General features: G+C 49.6%; 1 protein-coding gene across 1 annotated transcript; it reads left to right on the forward strand.

Annotated features, from left to right (window-relative positions):
- The first annotated feature begins 21 nt into the window (after positions 1–21).
- On the forward strand, positions 22–18278 carry OGFOD1 (2-oxoglutarate and iron dependent oxygenase domain containing 1). The gene is made up of 13 exons (XM_066637254.1): positions 22–237; positions 526–671; positions 800–846; positions 1291–1391; positions 1591–1707; positions 3293–3384; positions 4682–4810; positions 8950–9063; positions 10502–10581; positions 12435–12715; positions 14105–14227; positions 15333–15391; positions 17606–18278. Exons 1-13 carry the CDS (start codon positions 54–56, stop codon positions 17792–17794), a joined length of 1662 nt encoding a protein of 553 aa, XP_066493351.1. The 5' UTR covers positions 22–53; the 3' UTR covers positions 17795–18278.
- Positions 18279–19918: the final 1640 nt, after the last annotated feature.

The raw sequence follows: 19918 nt of genomic DNA on the forward strand, positions 1-19918 counted from the left end.
CGCCTCACGCGGCTGCGCGGGGCCTGCCGGGAGTCGTAGTTTCCCGCGCGAGGATGAGCGGCCGGCGGCGGCCCGCCTCTGCTCTCGGCGGCGGCTCTTCGCCGCCCTCGCCCTCGCCCTCCCCGGCCGCGAAGAGGCGGGCGCGGCCCCCCGCGGAGTTCTCGGCGGCGGCGAGGGAGCCGGGCGTGCGGGCGCGCGTGGCGGAGGCCTGGGCCCGCCGGGAGGCCCTCGACCTCGGTAGGGCGCGAGGCTCCGTGGCGCCCCTCCGACTGCCTGCCTGCCTGCCTGCCTGGCGGGCGCGGCCGGCCGGCTGGGGCTCGGCTCGGCGCAGGGGGGCGCGCTGTGAGGCGGGGGCCTGCGGGGCGGCCTGGAGGCGCGGGCGGGGCGGGGCGGGAGGGGGCCCGGTCCGAGCCCCGTGCGGGGCGGTCGCCTTTCGGCCGGCCTCCCCGGGGTGGGCCCTTGCCCGAGGCCGGCTTCCGAGCGGGCGGCCTGCCTGCCTGCCTGCCTGACGCGCCTCCCCCGCAGGGGCCGTGCTGCTGGACCCCGCGCCCTTCCCGCACTGCCGGCTGCCGGGCTTCGTGCAGAGCGAGGCCTTCCTGCGGGGGCTCCGGGAGGAGCTGCTGGGCCTGGACTTCCGCCGCAGGAGCAACGACCTCTACGCCTTCAAGCAGGTACCTGCGGCCCCCCTCCCCCCGTGCCGGGTCTCGGCCCGCGCAGGACGGCCTCGCCGTGCCCCTCTGGGGTCCGAGCCGCCCGGGGCGCAAGGGCTCAGCCGCCTTTCTTCTTCTGCATGTGCCAGTCCAGCGACCTGCGCAGGAGGACGGAGCCCCACATCGCCGCGCTGAGGTGAGTCGGGGCTGCGGGTGGCGCCTGGCCGAACGCAGCCGGGCGGCGGGGCTGAGAGCGAGCCCCGTCCAGGCCTTTGTTCTGCGCAGACCCTCTGGGTGTCCTCAGGCGAGCCGCTGCCTGCCAGCCCCGTCTTCCCCGTCCACAGCGTGGGAGCGGAGCTGACGCTGCTAAGTTCTTCCCGACATGGTCCTCGCCACATGCGTGTGGTGTTCTGCATGTTCAGAAAGCGCCGTGCATGACACGCTGCTGGGCAGGCGCTGCATACCCACCTGCATTCCAGCAGCTTACCCGTGCGTGAGCTTTTGGAGGAACCGACCGGTGGATTGTGACCGTCTTGCTAAGGTGAAAAAGATGGCAGCAGGTCGGGCTTCACCCCACAGGCAGCAGAAGTGGCTGCGCTGGCAGAGTTTCCGACTCCCGTCCCTGTTCTTGCTCTCTTAGGAAACTGCTCTTTGAAGAATTCCGGCTGTGGCTTTCGGAAGTGACCCAAGTGGAGTTGGAGCCAACCGTTGACCTGTCCTGTGCTAAATATGACTATACTGGTGGGTAGCCCTTTCCTACAGCCTCCGCTGAAGGGAGAAGTCTGGCGTGTTGATGGGGAGTGACTGTGTGCACCATCTCTGAAGCGTAACGTGGACCTGAGGGATTCATGCAAAATGCAGAGCTTGGGAGTTGAGCCAACCCCCAGCTCCTGCTCTCTTTGCCCAAAATGGTACCCTAGCTACACTGCGTGCCTTGCAGATGCCCTGCTCTGCCATGATGACGAGCTGGAGGGACGGCGGATCGCCTTCATTCTCTATCTTGTACCGTCATGGGACAAGGCTGATGGGGGCACCCTGGACCTGTTCAGCACAGACGGTAAGTTGAAAAGCGTAAGCCCGTTCATCTCTCTGCAACGTATATTTTTGGCTGTTCTAGAGGGCAGTAAATGAAAAGAGACCATATCAGCTGCAGCCCAACATACTGGGTGTGCTACCATTAGCACGCTGTCAGGCCCTACGCAGCCACCAGATGTAGGTCGCATCAGCAGCGGTTTCTGAGGGGTCTCGGAGTGGCGGAATTTAGGTTCCTTTCACCCTGAGTCTGCCACTGCCTCTCCTCACCTGTCACCTCTGAACGCCACAGCGATCTGCTTCCCACTCACTCAAGAAGCAGATTGTTCCCCTCCTGGCCGCGCACCTCACGCATTGCTGTGAATGCGTGAGGGCATTACAGGGGCAACGCAGCATGTGAGGAGCACAGCAAGCGTTTTGGTTTGGGGGGTTTTTCCCCCTTTTTGTAGCACAGAGGCAGCAGAGCCCAGATGTCACCGGGCATTGCTCCAGGTTGCTCCACCCCTACATTGCTGTTCTCACTTCTCAGCCCCACTGGCTCTGAATATGCAAACAGCTGAATCAGGTGGTAGTGAAGAGAGAGTAGAATGGACTGGATCACTTCATTGTGCTTGCTGAGAGTCCATCTCACTCTCATTTTGCTGCAAGTGTAGACCATGTGCTAATAGTAGGTCGTCGTCTATTCTCTCTCAAGGGAAGCAAGACACTTGTGATGGAACTAACCCTTGATGCACGTGCCTCTTTCTTAAAGCCTCAAACCTTTCTGCTCCTTGTCCATAAATAACGCACCATTCCAGGTGTCCCTGGGCACCTGAGGCACATGTTTCTGTTTTCCCTGCATCCCAAATGACCTTGGATTGTTCTCCCTTTGGTGGTTTGGCTTGGCAAAGTTGACTTCTCTGTAGTTAAGGATGCGTTTGAAGATTCCATGACCAGCCTAGCAACTAGGAGACCTTCATACAAGGAAAAGCAACTGTGTAATCTTTTTATTAGCATTAATGAAAATGGAACAGAATATTTACTGCCCAGAGGCGTAGGATTTTGGGAGCTACCATGTCCTGAGCAAGACACAAAGTCCATCTAGATCATTGTTGCCTGTACTGCCTTGCAGTGGCGCTCCAGTGTCCTCAGTTCATTCCCTGGCAACATCTCCAGGGAGGGCTGGGAAAGAGCTGCATCCAGCACCTTGGAGTTGCTGCTTGTCCATTTTCACTATGCTGGACCACTGGTCCACAGAAGATAACTTCACGTGTGCCCATAGTCTGTTCTCATGTGTCTTGGGTTGAGGTTCACAGGGTGTGGCTTACCTTAGCCCCTCATCACTTTCAGTTTACGGATAGCTCATAGGAGTGACCAGGTTCTCCTTTTCCACGCTGTGGTTTGTATGCCATCGGTCTTCCAGGACAGGAATACAAAGGAAAACAGGTACAGATGTGCGTAACAGACTGGGTGATGAAAAGAAGTGATAAGTGAAGCTGTGGTATGTTGCGCAGTTCCTATGCTGGCTTCATACTCTGAAGGTGATGGTTGGAATGCAGGTGGTTTTTGCTGCTGGACCAAATTGTTCAGAGGTGTCTGCCATATGATCTTTTTCCTCCTTCCTCCCACAGACCATTTCCAACCTCAGCTCATCACCAAGTCATTGGTGCCGTCATGGAACTCTCTGACTTTTTTTGAAGTGTCGCCAGTCTCTTTCCACCAGGCAAGGAGGCTTCTCTTTTGTTCTTGCCCTCTTCTGAACGCCCCCTTCTTCATGCACCTCCACCCAGGCTCAGTTCCCCTGACTGTCAGTTGCTTTGAGACTCTCTTGGTGTCAGCGGAGCCTGAGGAGCAGGGAAAGGTGATCCAGGTCTCTTCCTCTCTTGAGTTCCATGCTCCAAGACTGTTTCGGGGAAGCCGTTCTGTGTGAGGAGAAAAACTTTTGAGAAATGAGCATCTGGCTTTCTCAAGGGAGCTACTGCAAGTCCTCGCTCCTAAGCTCTAACTAGACACAACAATGGCAACTCTGTGTGTGTTACAAGTACAATTGCCCCAGTAACCAGGAAGGAAAGAGAAAAGGAGTACAGGCAAGAGGCTCTGAGCCTTCCTGATCTCTGCCTCTTCTCTCCCTGTTGCTGAAAGCCTGTCAAAGACATTTCCAATGTTGGAGTCTGGCCAAGGAGAAAAATGCTTGGGGAAAAACAACTGCTGGGGAGGGAATGAAGAAGAGGAGGAGCATTGATGGGGCTCAGTGCTTTGAGTGCTAAAATTTTTGCAGTGGCAGCCAAATGTTCATAGTGGTGCTTTAGTGCATCCTGCAGTCTGCGCATCACTGTCCCCTCCTGCTTTGGTGTGGGTCAGGGAGCCAGCAGGTAACTAAGAGCTAGTGAGGCAAGCCAGAGCAGAGGCTTGACTCTGCCTTAGCCAGGTCCATCATTCCTTGGTGTGCACTCCAGAATGCCATAAACCTTCTCTCCCAATGCTAATCAATGGTGTTCATGTTGCATGCTGGCCACTCACAGACTTCCTTGTCTGGATTTGATTCTTGGTTATTGGGGTGTCTTTCAGTCTGTGGTTTGGTCGATGGCAGAATTTTTCAGTGTGGACTCTTTTGCACTGCCTTTTGCAAGTAGCACTTCTGCTGCCTCCAGCTGTGCACAGAGGTGGGTGGCCTTGCCCTGCACCTTCCTCTTGCAAGCGATGTCTGTTTTGAAGGGCCAGGCAATTCCACGGAGTCACACCAGGCGAAGTTGGTACGCCAGGGTCACCGTGCCATTTTGGCCAAGAATCACCTGCAATCTGTGAAGTGCTGCCTGTGGTATTGGTGCAGCAGGTTGAAATGCATTGGCTGTAGCTTGGCTTAGCAGCTGGGTCTGTAACCTATTCACATGACTGTATTTAATTATGGGTCCAGAGCTGAGGAAAGAGGCACTGGTAAAACTGTTAAAATCCTCTCTTTGGTCTCCGTGCCTGAGAAGCATGTGCTGATGGTACGATCTGCTTATTTTTCTTTATTGCAGGTGGCTGAAGTTATTTCCCAGGGGAAGTGTCGCTTGTCCGTGAGTGGCTGGTTTCATGGCCCCCCAATAGCAAGGCCGCCCCGCCATGTTGAGCCACTCTTACCTCGGAGCCCCCATATCCCTCGTGACGTAAGCATACTTTGCTGTACTCCTTACCGTACTGCCCTCCAAGATTGGAGTAGCTTAATTCTGCAGTGTCCTCATTTTTTACTGGATGTATTTTGGAGAGGAGAACTTACTTTTCTGAATCCATCTGTACTGCTTCCTGTTTCCTGCCTGGCTGTTTCACAGTCCACTTGTGGGGAAAAATAATTTTAGGGGCTGGATGTAGAGTTTGCAAGGAATGGTGCCTTGGGGCAGCACCACCAAACTTTAGTCTAGGTGTGTGGTACGAACTGGCTTCCTGTTCAGCTGTTTTAGTTTTTATACAGAGTGGCTCACTGCCCTTGCCAAGGTTACGTGCAACTGCGGGTCTTCTTCGTAAGGCAAATGTCATGCCTGTGGGTGGGGCAGCAGGGCACAAATCCTCCCCATGTTGTGTGTTTCCCTCCTTGCCTCCCCCATCACGCTCCAGACCACGGCCCGTGGTGCGCCATGCTTGGTCACGGCAGCAGCGAAGCCTTACCTCCTGCCTCACAGCCTCCTTTCTTTGTGCCTGATCTTTACAGAGCCTCACGCTCTACATTGCTCCAGAAGCCTCTGCACCCCAATTTCCCAGGGGATGCAGCTGCCAACATGAGGTAGTCTCTGTAAAAATCATGCAAAAGGCTCTGCAAAGATCTCTGCAGTGATTGGGTGTGAAGAAAAGGAGGCTGTGGGGCGGAGCAGTGAGGCTTTGCCACTGCTGCGCCTGAGCTGATGATGCTGGCGCACCATACCTGACCCCCGAGCTGGAGTTTGGAAGCCTGCTCTAAACCAGTGGCAGGCCCAGCTGAGCTTATGAAGGACATTTGCAGGGGAGGTTCAGTAGGTGGGAGGAGACATAAGCACTCCTCACACACCCTCCATTTGTCTTCTAAAAATGCAAAATTTCTCCTTGTAGCTTCTTTTTAGAATTTTAATAAAGCAAAAAAGTTTTAGCCCTTAAAGCTCCAAACGTGTCTGTTGAATTCTCAGAAGTCATTGAGGAGGCTGGATCAGATTTGGAAGATGGGGGTCTTCAGCGTCCGTGCCCTTTCCTGTATTTAGAAAAGCCAATTTAAATTGGAAAAGAGACATTTTACAAATGCATTCAGTTTTGCTTCACTGATGCTGGTTGCAGAATTTTTTCTCTGCACATGATTTCGATACCCCAGGCGCATAAGAACATAAGAACAGCCCCACTGGATCAGGCCATAGGCCCATCTAGTCCAGCTTTCTGTATCTCACAGCGGCCCACCAAATGCCCCAGGGAGCACCCCAGATAACAAGAGACCTCATCCTGGTGCCCTCCCTTGCATCTGGCATTCTGACATAACCCATTTCTAAAATCAGGAGGTTGCGCATACACATCATGGCTTGTACCCCATAATGGATTTTTCCTCCAGAAACATGTCCAATCCCCTTTTAAAGGCGTCTAGGCTAGACGCCAGCACCACATCCTGTCGCAAGGAGTTCCACAGACCGACCACACGCTGAGTAAAGAAATATTTTCTTTTGTCTGTCCTAACCCGCCCAACACTCAAATTTAGTGGATGTCCCCTGGTTCTGGTATTATGTGAGAGTGTAAAGAGCATCTCCCTATCCACTCTGTCCATCCCCTGCATAATTTTGTATGTCTCAATCATGTTCCCCCTCAGGCGTCTCTTTTCTAGGCTGAAGAGGCCCAAACGCCGTAGCCTTTCTTCATAAGGAAGGTGCCCCAGCCCCGTAATCATCTTAGTCGCTCTCTTTTGCACCTTTTCCATTTCCACTATGTCTTTTTTGAGATGCGGCGACCAGAACTGGACACAGTACTCCAGGTGTGGCCACACCATCGATTTGTACAACGGCATTATAATACTAGCCGTTTTGTTCTCAATACCCTTCCTAATGATCCCAAGCATAGAATTGGCCTTCTTCACTGCCGCCGCACATTGGGTCGACACTTTCATCGACCTGTCCACCACCACCCCAAGATCTCTCTCCTGATCTGTCACAGACAGCTCAGAACCCATCCGCCTATATCTAAAGTTTTGATTTTTTGCCCCAATGTGCATGACTTTACACTTACTGACATTGAAGTGCATCTGCCATTTTGCTGCCCATTCTGCCAGTCTGGAGAGATCCTTCTGGAGCTCCTCACAATCACTTCTGGTCTTCACCCCTCGGAAAAGTTTGGTGTCGTCTGCAAACTTAGCCACTTCACTGCTCAACCCTGTCTCCAGGTCATTTATGAAGAGGTTATAAAGCACCGGACCCAGGACAGATCCTTCGGGCACACCGCTTTTCACCTCTCTCCATTGTGAAAATTGCCCATTGACACCCACTCTCTGCTTCCTGGCCTCCAACCAGTTCTCAATCCATGAGAGGACCTGTCCTCTAATTCCCTGACTGTGGAGTTTTTTCAGTAGCCTTTGGTGAGGGACCGTGTCAAACGCCTTCTGAAAGTCCAGATATATAATGTCCACGGGTTTTCCCAAATCCACATGCCTATTGACCTTTTCAAAGAATTCTATAAGGTTCGTGAGGCAAGACTTACCCTTACAGAAGCCATGCTGACTCTCCCTCAGCAAGGCCTGTTTGTCTATGTGTTTTGAGATCCTATCTTTGATGAGGCATTCCACCATCTTACCCGGTATGGATGTTAGGCTGACCGGCCTATAGTTTCCCGGGTCCCCCCTCTTTCCCTTTTTAAAAATAGGCGTGACATTTGCTATCCTCCAATCTTCTGGCACCGTGGCCGTTTTGAGGGACAAGTTGCATACCTTAGTCAAGAGATCTGCAACTTCATTCTTCAATTCCTTAATAACTCTTGGGTGAATGCCAAGAATCTAATGCAGGGATTTTCAACCTTTCTTGTCTCAAGGCACACTAACAAGGCACTAAAATTGTCAAGGCACACCATCAGTTTTTTGACAACTGGCAAGGCACACCATGCTATTGGTGGGGACTCACATCCCTATTGACCCTACTAATAAATGAGCTTCCCCCAAATTCCCACGGCACACCTGAAGACCATTCGCAGCACACCAGTGTGCCATGGCACAGTGGTCGAAAATGGCCGATCTAATGATTTAGAGTGTGAATTATGTATTTTTTTATTTGGAAATGTATACTGTCTTTCCTGTAACAGTAAATAATAAGCCATAGTAAACAGTGGATAATACAGAAAAATTAAATTCAGAAGTAACAGAAAATAATAAAAAATGAACAAGTGTATGCATGTTCACCATTACTGCAGAGGCCTACAGTTTATGGTGCCAACTTTTCTTATGGTACCCAACCCCTGTTATGGGGTGGGGTTAGTTTGTGTAGCAAAATATCCTTCTGTGTCTGTCTTCCCCATCCCTTCTCATCCAGCAAGTAAAAGGGAATCTAGAGAGCATAGAAGTCTTTTCTCCTGGTGTATAGGAAAAGATTTAGGGGAGTTAACTCCTGGAAGTAAGGATCAGATTTTTATCTGCTTTCTGAGTATTCCTTTTGCTGGCCTCGTTTTGGACTAGGTAGATCTGATCTTGGGTAATGCCGGGTGAAGTTGAGAGCTGGTATAGTGTCGTGGCTACAAGACTAAGGTGCAAATCAGGATTATATCAAGTTAATACATGTGAGAAGCACTTTGAATACTTGGAAGGAACTGTACAAATGCCCGTGGTGTCACTAGTGGGTACAGGCTGCATCTGGTGATGTGCACGGGGGATGACACCACTACTGGCCAAAATTTTTTAAATCTTGGTATTTCTGAATAATACCATCATTAATGTGTAATTTCATGCAGAATGCAGTGAAAGAAACCATGTTGGAATATTTTTATTCTATCAAACATTATAGCAAAAAAAGGTGGGCAGGGCAGTGGTGCATCACCACGCCCATGCCTGAGGCACTGCCCAGTGCAGGGTTGGAGGTCCAGCACGGGCATGACGGTCTGGCCTTCCGCACAGATCCTAGCAACACCACTGGCAAATGCGGAGGATTCTTGTGAGATTGCTCTGAAATGCAAACCAGTCTGTGTGAATTTGGTGTGCCTGCGAACACCAGTGTGCTCATCTAGAGTCAGTCTGTATGCAGGAGAATTACTTTTGGTTCCCTAATTAGATTTTTGTTCCTGCTGCTTTTTTCCATTCCCCTTGCTGTGATTTTTTTATTCTTAGCATGAAATCTTGTATGACTGGATCAACCCAGTTTATCTGGAGATGGATTCTCAGGCTCAGATCCAGGAGGAGTTTGAGGATCGCTCTGAGATCCTGCTGAAAGATTTTCTCAAGGTGAGTCTTGAAAGTTTCTACCTCTCAGCACAGCTCGATTATCATAAATGACTATATTAAAGATGAACTTATACAAATGAATGAATGAAGTTCTTGCAATAGCTCAAGGCCTATAAAAGGCCTTGCACAAAGCAGGGCTGGCCTTTCCTTTGCTGCCGCTACTGCATCACAGATGTGAAACAGCAAGCAGTGGAGGGAGCTCTCATCCCACAGCTCACGCGAGAGGTCAAACAGTTGCCCTCACGCTGAGAGCAGTTGCATCGGGCCAGTATGGGCTCCAGCAAGTCTCCAGAGGGCCAGAGGCTCATTGGAGACTGGGGGCTCCCTGAGGGCCGCAGTGGGAGTCCTCAAGGGCTGCAAGTGGCCCCAGGGCCAGGGTTTGGGCACCCCTGCATTAAATGAAAGAAGTCACTGCTTTAGAAGGCGCTTCTCTACTTGGCAGGATTAAACCAGTTGCAGGTTTTTTCTGGCCAATGGGTAAGAGCAGTAGCAAGGATCTTTCCACAAGCAGCGAGTGCACCTCCTCCAACCAAGTGCCTCATTGGGACAAAGTGCCAGGTAAGAGAAGACACAGCAAGTTACGCATCTGTGTTGAGCAGCAGGGTGAGGGAGCCAAGACCCCAAATGCTCCGTTTTCTTTGAGGAGTAACTACATAAGGGAAGAACCCTGATCCTATTGGGCTCTAGCATTGGTGCTGCAGCCCAGCACCAATACTGGGTGTCACAAATGTGCCGTAAGACATGTTCTTGGCACCTACAGGGTAAGTAGCGCCAGCAGGAAAGCCTGTGTTGCCCCATCAGCACATTGGCGGAAGCCCCAGCGACCAGTGGCAAGAAGGTAAGTGCTGGGCAGTCAAACTTAGGTCATCTAGGGGCTGCATGACCCTTGTGTGACCCCTGGCTGTGCTGACCCAGAAGTAATTGGTGGTGATGTGATAACATCAGCACCAATTACTTCCGTGTTTTGAACTCCTGAAGCCCGCAGTGGATGCGGCAAGGCTTTTCTGTCTCCCTTTTTCTCCTTCTCCAAAGGAGAAGCCAGAACAGCGCAGAGGGGAAATTGAGAAGCGGTTGTAGCGAGAGGAGGCAGTGGGGGGGCTTCAACTGGGCTTTCAGGGCACACCAAAAAGGGCCCTGCGGGCCACATGCAGCCTGTAGGCCTTATTTTGGACCACCATGATCTCTAGACTGCAGGCCACTCAAGGCAGGGGCCTGTCTGTTCATTCTGTGTCAAGTGCCATCTACATAGATAGCATGCTGTAAATTGCACTGTCCTCTCTTACACACTTGCTTTTATGCTCTGCTGTCCTCTTTTTCTTTGAATCCAGGGAGTTGGAGGCAGTGATGGATGGAGTATCACTGGCAAGGGTGGTTCGACACTCTGCCTCCAGCACTGGTTGGTTTTAGGATTGTTTTGATTGGTATGCTTGGTTCCTAGAGGGACAAATTTCACCTGGTCTGCGAGGCTTTGAAGAAGGATGGACTGAGGTTGAGCAGCACTGGGCCTCCGAACAAAAGGTAGGGCCGTGTTAATCTGCAGGTCTAGAATGCATTGATGCTTCTCTTAGGTCAACAGGCTGTGCCTGTGCCGCTCACTTTTAGGACTTGAGGCATGTGAAGGAAATGTAAGCAACTGGCATGGAATTTGGGCAGTCTGAGGACATCAGCAAATCCCAGCTGCAAGTAGTTTAGTGGCACAGAGAGCAGTCCAGGTTGGTCAGTAGGCTGCTGCTCAGAATCTCTGATAGCGGAGAGGGTTAAGCGGGACTCCCACAAAACAAAAGCGGGACAGTCCCACAGTGGGGACTGCAGCATCTTCCATCGTTTCATCTACCTTCCCCATGGCTAATACACGCCTGTTTCTACTCTTAAATTGAGACTCGGTGCAGTTTACAGATGGGCAGAACTACACATTGTGTGCACCACGAGATTCTCCAGCAAATGGTCTTTGTGTTTTGTCCCACCCCAGCATGCAGGATCGTCTCTAAAGGGCAGACTTGTCTGTTGTGCGCATCAGCTGCCTTTAGCTAAGTAACCTGGATGGTTCTTGTCCCTTGGCACTTCCAGTCACAGCCACTAGAGGGCAGACTTCTTTGCTGCCTGTTCCTTTGCCAACCCCAGTGCTGTTCCAGCCACAGTCACTAAGAAGGCAGACAGGCTTTTAGCCAAGGGAAAGGCAGTATAAAAATTCTCTAAATAAATGGATGGCTAAAAACAGCTGAAGCTCACAACAGAGGAAACTGCCCTCTAGTGGCCATGACAAAGTGCCACAGGGTCAGCAAAGAGGCAGCAGAAGTCTCCCCTCTAGTAGCTGAGATTGGCACTGCAGTGGGGTTGGCAAAGGAACAGGCACCTCCAGATTAGTTACTTAAAGGCCAGAGCTCACTATGGGCATCGTCTTTGACATCAAGTCGGTACCAGGATGGAGACCACCTGGGATTCCCGAGTGCCACAGGCCCTGCATGCTTTCTTGAGGCCACACCTCACCCCCCCCTCTCCCAACACAGCCAGTATTAAACTTGGGGCATGGCCAGCTGTAGAATCCCTTTGCCTGGTTGCAGCTAGAAAAGATTCCAGAATTCAGGCTTCCCTGCTGGCTGGAAGTGGAGCTCAGGTCTCCCTGCCAGACTGAGCTTTTATTCTTTCCAGAGCCAGGTGTGCCTGTTTTGAGGGATGGAAAGAGACAGTCGCAAATGTGCTGTGAGGAGAAAATGCAGCAGAAGCCCATTGTGTGCCACTTAGAGCATGGGTGCTCACACGTTTTTGGCTTGAGAGCTACTCTGAAACCCAGCAAGGCCCGGAGATCTACCACAGTTTTTTTTACAATGTTCGCGCCATCTTAACATATAACATTTATGTGTACAATGTATGTTGGTGTACCTTGAGCCCCACTGAGTATAACAGGACTTACTCCTGAGTAGACATGCCTAGGATTAGGCTGTGAGGCTGCAATCCTAGCCACACTTACCTGGGAGTAAGCCCCATTGAGTACAGTGGGCCTTACTCCCGGCATTTCCTCCCAGAGGCACCTGAAGGGGGGGGTCGGCACTCCGCGATCTACTCATTTTGCCTCGCGATCTACCGGTAGATCGCGATCCACCTATTGAGCACCCCTGACTTAGAGCATCTTGAAGGCAGGCTGAAGAACAAAAATGAGAGATGGATCTCACCTCCCCAAATTGCAAATTCAGTTAAAAAAAAATTACTGGCAAACCTGCACTCAGGTAGCAAAAGCAGCTTTGCATGCAAGCCTGTAAATGCTTGGCTTGCAGTCTCTAAGCACACTTTGACTTCCTTTTGTGCAGAATGTGGTTGTTGTTTTTTGAAGGGACACAGAGTACCCTCAGGTCTGTTGCTTGCTGTCCTTCCAGATTTTATAAGAGAGCAGAAGAGGCGAGCCTGCCGACTGTCTTGAAAGAGTGTATGGAACTGCTGGGCTCGGAGGCCTTTTTCTTGCTCCTGTCCAACTTCACTGGCCTGAAGCTGCATTTCTTAGCACCTGCAGAGGAGGAAGAGGAGGGGGAAGAAGGAACAGCTGCAGGAGGCGATTCTTTCAAGCACATGCCAAAAGTGAGCAGTCAAGATGAAACCAGCAGTAGAGGCCAAACGGACAAGCCTAAGGAAGTCTCTGAAAATGAGGATGGACAAAGAGGTATGTGGAACATCTAGATTTGGTGTCCTGTTTTCTTCGTGGTCCCTGCTCTGTACCCAGCCCTGGGAATTTTTCTCTCTTAATTCGGTTGAAGGAGTCAGCAGTTTATTCCGGGGCAAATTCATCAACCACTCACAGTACAATTCTAGTCTGACACTGTCGGGACCTCTATGGTACTGGACTAGTGGGAGGTGCATACCTTAGCTCTTCATTGTGTGACTAAACGTATGCATTAACTTACAGGGCAGCATCAAAATTATTGCTGCTGTTTGGTATTCCTCATTCAGGTTTTTGTGAATTGCAGGGTCACTGCTAAGATGGACAGAGGCAAAGCAGGTGTAGAAACTTTGAATGATACACAAGTTCTACCTCAACTTGAGTATCATGCAACGTTTCTACACCTGCTTTTGTCCATCTTAGCATCTTTCAGTGCCCAATCCTATCCAACTTTCCAGCACTGTTGCACCCCTGCCAGTGGGGTGTGCACTGCATCCTGCTGTGGAAAGGGCAGTCATGGAGGTAAGGGAATGTTTATATCCTTACCTCAGAGCTGCATCAGTGCTGGAAAGTGAGATTTGATTGGGCCCTCAGTCTCACCGTCTGTGTGCTTTGCAATAGCGTTCATTTTAGAGATACTTTCAATCATTTTTATATCTCATTATTCACTTAAAACACTAACAAAAAATATTCAAAATACTGTATTGTAGAGAAAGCCCTGCCTGACGGCACACAGTGCCAGTCTGGATTCCTGCAGCTCAGCCATTTCTACGTGATAGGCTTTTTGCAGCTATTCAGTTTTTGTTCCTTCTGATGCTGGACTGTCGGGATTGCTGCAGTATTGCTTGCTGGCTTCCTGGAAGAGCATTTGACCAAGTGAACTAAATGGGTGTTCTGAAGGCTTTGCAGTTACCCTTGTAACATGCTTGTTATCGGCAACCCTTGCTTTACCTCTGCAAGCCAGATTTGTATGTTCTGTTGGAGCTCATTTCTAAATCTGGAGGCCCCACCCTCCAACTGACCCCACCTTCCATCTAAGCCAAAGCAAAGGGGCTTTTAAAGCCTCTCTCCAAATGTGATCAGCAAGACAGGCTTTTTAGCAGTTTCTCCCCTTCAGCACTCCTGTTGTTCTCTTCTTTTAAGCTCTTTGCTCATGTGCAAGAACAAGCAGCTGAAATGCACAAGGGGAAGTCCTGCCAAAGCCTCTTGCTTTCTATACTGTGGGAGAAGGGGCTTATGTCAGTTTCTATGCTTGGGAGAAAGTGGGAAGGGGGGGTGTCCTAGGGATCAGGGCCTGTGCTGAGACCAAATGAGAGATGTGTGGGGGTGGATATGGCCCCATAGCTGGTGTTGCATGACCAATGGAATACATGAAGTGTTCTTCCCTGTCAGGCTCAAACGTCCCTCTGTGTTCTGGAGAGTTGAGACATTGGACAAATGGCTGCTACACTTTGGTCCACGATGCTCAAATGACAGAGTTTGCCCTGGACCTGCTGCTCTTCTGTGGGTGTGAAGGTAGGTAGAGTCAGTTCATTATTTTCCACTGCTCCCAATGCTTAGGTGAGGCAGGGTAAAAACATGTATGTTTCTAAGAAGACAGGGCTGTTTTTGGCTGCCAGCTTCCTTGTGCATTACTTCCTTGGTGCATGTCCAGAGAGCAGCAATCGGAGTGCTGTAATGCACAGCCAAAGTGCAAGAATCCATCCCCCCAGAGAGTGTCAAGCCCCTCAGTTCTGCTCCCACTTGACCAGGTAGACCATCAAGGGCTGGCAAGAGTTGATGCATCCCCTTATTGAGACTATACAGAAAGGAAGTGCTGAAGCAAATTGCCAGTCACCAGACTAGCACTCCCTGGGCAAGGAGAGGGTTTTGACTTCAAAAGAAGGCAAAGGGAGATAAGGGAACATTGGCTGAAGTGCCTGAGGCTGTCTTTTTGGGGAGAGGTGGACGTTCCTTGATGAAGGCACAACTGGAAACGCCATTCCCTTCTTGGAAACCTCTCAAACTGCAACATGCTTCATTGGCAGGTTTCTGGAGGTTAAGAAGTGAGCTGTGCTTGTTAATGCTGCTCTGTATTGCTCAAACTTGCAGACTACACACACATTGCTTTCTTAACTGTGGCTTGCTTCTGAACACGGCCTGTGATATGCCAGAATTTTCACTCAGGGTGTGGCAGTGGCAGTGGCAAGGCCTTCCCATTCAGCCCCACAGCCTCATGCTAGGCAGCTGCTGCCACTGCCTGTCGCCCCAGAAGGCTGTGAGCCTCAATGGGGAAGGCACAAAGATCAGGCTTGACAAGCAGTGGCTGCAGGTGGAACAGTAAGGCCTCTTCACTGCTGCACCCAGGGTGAAAATCCCAGTGTGCCAGATCTTGCCTGTGGGCCAGACTTTGGAGGCCAGTGTTCTCTAGAAGGCTGTTTTGAGTCCTGCTGGCAGAATAAACACATCATCTACATGAGCAGCTTAAGATAGCTGCTTAAGATAGCAAATAAAGATAAGCTTTCTTTGGTTAACCAATAAAACATACTGCTGTATGCGTGCTTAGCATGATATTACTTCCTCCTCATATTGTTTTAGTGCAAACTGTGTGGATTTTTCACTATCGTTTTTGCCATTCTAGACTGGGACATGGACTACGGTGGCTTCACATCATACATTGCAAAAGGTGAAGATGAAGAGGTGAGAAGTGTCTCTTTTGAACCAGCGGCAGGCAGACTCATTGGACTACCAGCCCATTTTAAAGTTGTTACATCTAAGTCTTTGGCCAGTTTTTCCTTTCTAGTGTTTTGGCTTCTGGGGCTAGGGGGTGAATGGAGCCCTTGATATCCACAGCTTTCATCTTCCAAAGTACTCACAAATGGCCTTATCTGCATCACCTTGTGCCATGACATTTAAAGGGTAGATCTATCATGTCTTCAGGGGCTAGAGCTCCCTGTTGGGCAACTGTAGGAAAGAAGTTGGCAAGAGTGCTATACAGCTGCAACCTTTTTATACACTGATTTTTTTATTTGCGGATTTATCTCAACCCATGGGGGGGGAATTCAAAGTCGCACACACATTTGCCCCGTGCTGGTGTCTTGCTCCGTTTCAAGGCAGCCCAAAACATTCAAAGAAGGCTGCGCCTCGCCCAGGCACAGAAATACAGTAGCCCTTGAAGAGGCTCCATAAGATTGCACACCTTGCGAAGGAACAGTAAGACGTGGCCTCCGAGCCATCAATGAGACTCTTTAACATTGTGTTCAAGAGGTAAAGCCAAGGGGAAAGCACCTGTAGCCAGGTTCAGCAGAAAGGAGCGCCTGCGCTCTCTCTCTCGCAAGTAAGCGAGAGAGCGCAGGTAGGAAAGCAGTAGTAACGGGATTTCTTTAAAAATGTTTTATTTTTAACATGCATGGAGTTTTTTCCTTCACCTTGTTTTGTCTGCTTTTCTCAGAGCTGAAAATGAGAAGGGAAAACCAGGCACCCTCTGCCAAATTCCCCGCTCCTTCAGACTGAAATGGTGCAGGCTGTGTGCTCCGGCCTACAAAGCAAAACAGCCCAGCAAGCAAGTCTTCGGAGCAATCCGAAGCATTATATTTAGGTTACAATCCTGGCCACTCCTCTCCACACTTTCCTGGGAGTAAGCCCCATTAACTGGAGTGGAGCTTATTTCTGAGGCATAGACTGGGCTCTTAAAAGCTCAGCATCCCACCTGTGAAAGGCTACGGCGTTAGGGCCTCTTCAGCCTAGAAAAGAGGCACCTCAGGGGGGACATGATTGAGACATACAAAATTATGCAGGGGATGGACAGAGTGGGTAGGGAGATGCTCTTTACACTCTCACATAACACCAGAAAGAGGGGACATCCACTAAAATTGAGTGTTGGGAGTTAGAACAGACAAAAGAAAATATTTCTTTACTCAGCGTGTGGTCGGTCTGTGGAACTCCTTGCCACAGGATGTGGTGATGGCGTCTGGCCTGGACGCCTTTAAAAGGGGACTGGACAAGTTTCTGGAGGAAAAATCCATTACGGGTTACAAGCTATGATGTGCATGTACAACCTCCTGATTTTAGAAATGGGCTATGTCAAACTGCTAATGCAAGGGAGGGCACCAGGGTTAGGGTTAAGAGAAAAGCAGGATGCAGGTCTCTTGTTATCTGGTGTGCTCCCTGGGGCATTTGGTGGGCCGCTTTGAGATACAGGAAGCTGGACTAGATGGGCCTAGGGCCTGATCTAGTGGGGCTGTTCTTATGTGAAACAAGTGGGGACAGCTAGCAACAGGGTTTGTCATTTTCTTCCCTCCCCAAGTGTCAGGCTGTAGCCCTATTTGCTTAACTGTAGGTAATTTGTGTAAAATAATGTCATTTCTGGTTCTGATGTGGCAACATGTGGACTTTCACAATCGCAAAGGTTCAGAGGACGAAACCCCCAGGCAAAAAAGGTTCCACTTGCACTTATCCCCGGAATGACTACAGGCTGATGCTACAGCTGAAACACAGTATTAGCTCCTTTTTTGTGTAGTCATTTTAACTTTTGTCCTAATTTGCACTGCAAAAGTTCCCAAATATTGTATTCCCTTCTCAGTCACACAACTGCTATTTTGTTGTAACCAAAACTCTTGGTAGAGACATCAGTTTTGGGAACGGGCTGTCTCCACAGTCTGTAAGGGGAATGGGCAGGGAAACCACTCTCCCAGACCAGGGCAACTTCTCTCTCATCTCTGCCAGGTAAGAACAGACACAAGCATCTTGTCTTGCCCGGGGCTTGAAATAATCTGCACTGCATTTGCATGTTTCTGCCCTCTGCTTGTTTAAGAGCCTGGTCTAGAGAACCTGAATATACAAGTAGATGGTGTATGTTTGCCAAAGAATCCTAGTTTGCATCCTTAACTCTTCTTATTTGGTTTTCTCCACAAGCTGCTGACAGTCAGTCCAGAGAACAACTGCTTGGCTTTGGTTTACAGGGACCGAGAGACACTGAAATTTGTGAAGTACATAAACCACCGTAGTCTGGAGCGGACTGCGACGCACCCTGAAAGCACTGGCTTCTGGGATTTCTGCTTTGTTTACTACGAATGTTCTCAAGAAGAGGTTCGTCGTTCCTAGGAAAGGGTGCCACTGGGGCAGCTTCTGGAGGAGGAAATTTCACTCGCTCTCAATCACACTCTGCAATCTCTGCTTCCTATTTGGTTCCTATACCAGGCATGGTGTGCTTCAAATTAATTCTCACACAGTGCTCCTTGTAGCATTTGATGGCTATCCTGGACTGTTCACACTCCAATATGGAACTGCTCTCATACACGGATGTAGGCATATCTGCCCAGCTCATACACCTTCAAGTTAGCAAGGTGTCAGCTCAAGCTTACATCTGAGTAGGGAAAATAGCAAGGCAGCAGGAGGAAAAGTTGCTATTTGTAGCAGGCTAATAACTAGTCTGCTCCTCATCATCCTGGAAGAAGTAAAGTATCTGTGATGCAAATGATAAATTAGAAAGTGCTCAATATAGTCGGTAAGGTTTATAGAAAGAAGCACAATTCGTTTGGCTACACTGCTGTACTGGAAAGTGAAGGAAACATGCTGTGGTTGATCACTTTGTCTCTTTCTGCAAGTGGGGCGGCCAGATTGTTGCAACCACCAACTTATTGCATATTAATTCAAAGCTTCCTTGGGTGACCTAAGTAGTCAGGGTGCTCAGCTATCACTAGACTTACTGGCAGATTCAGTCATTTTCTTCATAACCCCTGCTAACTGGTTAGGAGGCACTTTTTCAAGTGGGTGCTCCTCTTTTATTTAGCAGGGGGAGAGTAACTGGCCCACCTCACCCCAGCAGTGTCTTTTCTAGTGGCTATCTGCTGGTGTTGCATCTTAGATTGTGAGCCCTTTTGGGACAGGGAGCCATTAGATATTTGATTTTCTCTGTAAACCGCTTTGTGAACTTTTCGTTGAAAAGCGGTATATAAATACTGTTGTTGTTGTTGTTGTTCATCTGTGCACTTGAGGTAGATGGGTGGAAGTGGGGAGCCTACCTTTAAGTGAATGCTTATCTCCGACCTGATAAAACATCAAGCCAGTAACTGGGGAAGGGGGGCCTGTTTATCTCAACAGTGTTTCAAGAGGTTCTGTAGCACCTTAAAGGTGAACTACTATAAACTATGTGTGAGGGTTAAAAGGTATCTCACAATGGTGAAGGTATAGCATCAGAGCAAGTTTTATCTGTGGTTTCTGAACTTTACAAGGGCAAAATCCTATCCCACTTTCCAGCATGATGTAGCTGTGCCAACAGGGCATACACACCTCAGCCTGCAGTGGGAGTCACAGCCATGGAGGCCTCCTCAAGAAAAGGGAACAGTTGTTTCTTTACCTGGGGGCATCATTGCAGCTTCATTGGCACTGGGAAGTTGAACAGAACTGAGCCCCAATTCACCCTCTAACAGTCCTTGCGGTAACAGAAGTATTTTGATCTAGAGATATAGTAGCACCCCCTTCCCCCTAGTCACAGGTCTCAAATCCCTCCATCCCACTTACAACTCATCTCTCCTGGTTTGCAAAAGGCAATTTTTTCTTCCTTTTGCTTTGGAAAAGGGAGCAGATACAACATGGACTTGCTGCTGCTAGAGGAATGCTAGAGGCAGTGACAATGAGGATACTAACAGGAAGCTGAGAGCAAGAATGCTAGACTACTTCCTGTTAGGAATCTCACTGTCACATTCTCTAGCAGCGATGAGTCTAGGTTCTCACTGCTTTCCAAAGTGCAAAGGTTGACTTTTGCAAATTTAAGTGAGTCGTAAGCATGACAGGCAATTTGAGTAGGTTTCAGGCATCCATGATGATAGCAGCAAAAAGTATTCTCCATGGCCAGAGGGGGTGCCCATACTTGCTAAAAATTGTCTTGTTAAGTCCATGATTCTATAAACCAGGCTGTATTAAAACTGCTCAGAATAATTTAAGAATGTATTTCTCAACTGCATCCAAGAGGAAAGTTGATGGCTGTTTTATTGAAAAGTGATCTATTCCAAAATACTGTTGCTTCCACAAATAGGCCATTAGGCAATATTCCATAAGCACAATTCACAGTGGTCCTTTCTAGGGGAGTGCTAAACCTTTTATTGCATTTCTTAACTACAGTGAGCATAAGAGGAGCTCACTCCATCTCCTCTTGCTGTAGTAGACAGCAGGTCGCGCTAACTCTTCTATACAGGCCTGTCCTACACCACTGGGCTGCTGACTACC

This window comes from Tiliqua scincoides, chromosome 9 (genome assembly GCF_035046505.1).
Source record: "Tiliqua scincoides isolate rTilSci1 chromosome 9, rTilSci1.hap2, whole genome shotgun sequence".
Taxonomy (NCBI): Eukaryota; Metazoa; Chordata; class Lepidosauria; order Squamata; family Scincidae; genus Tiliqua; species Tiliqua scincoides.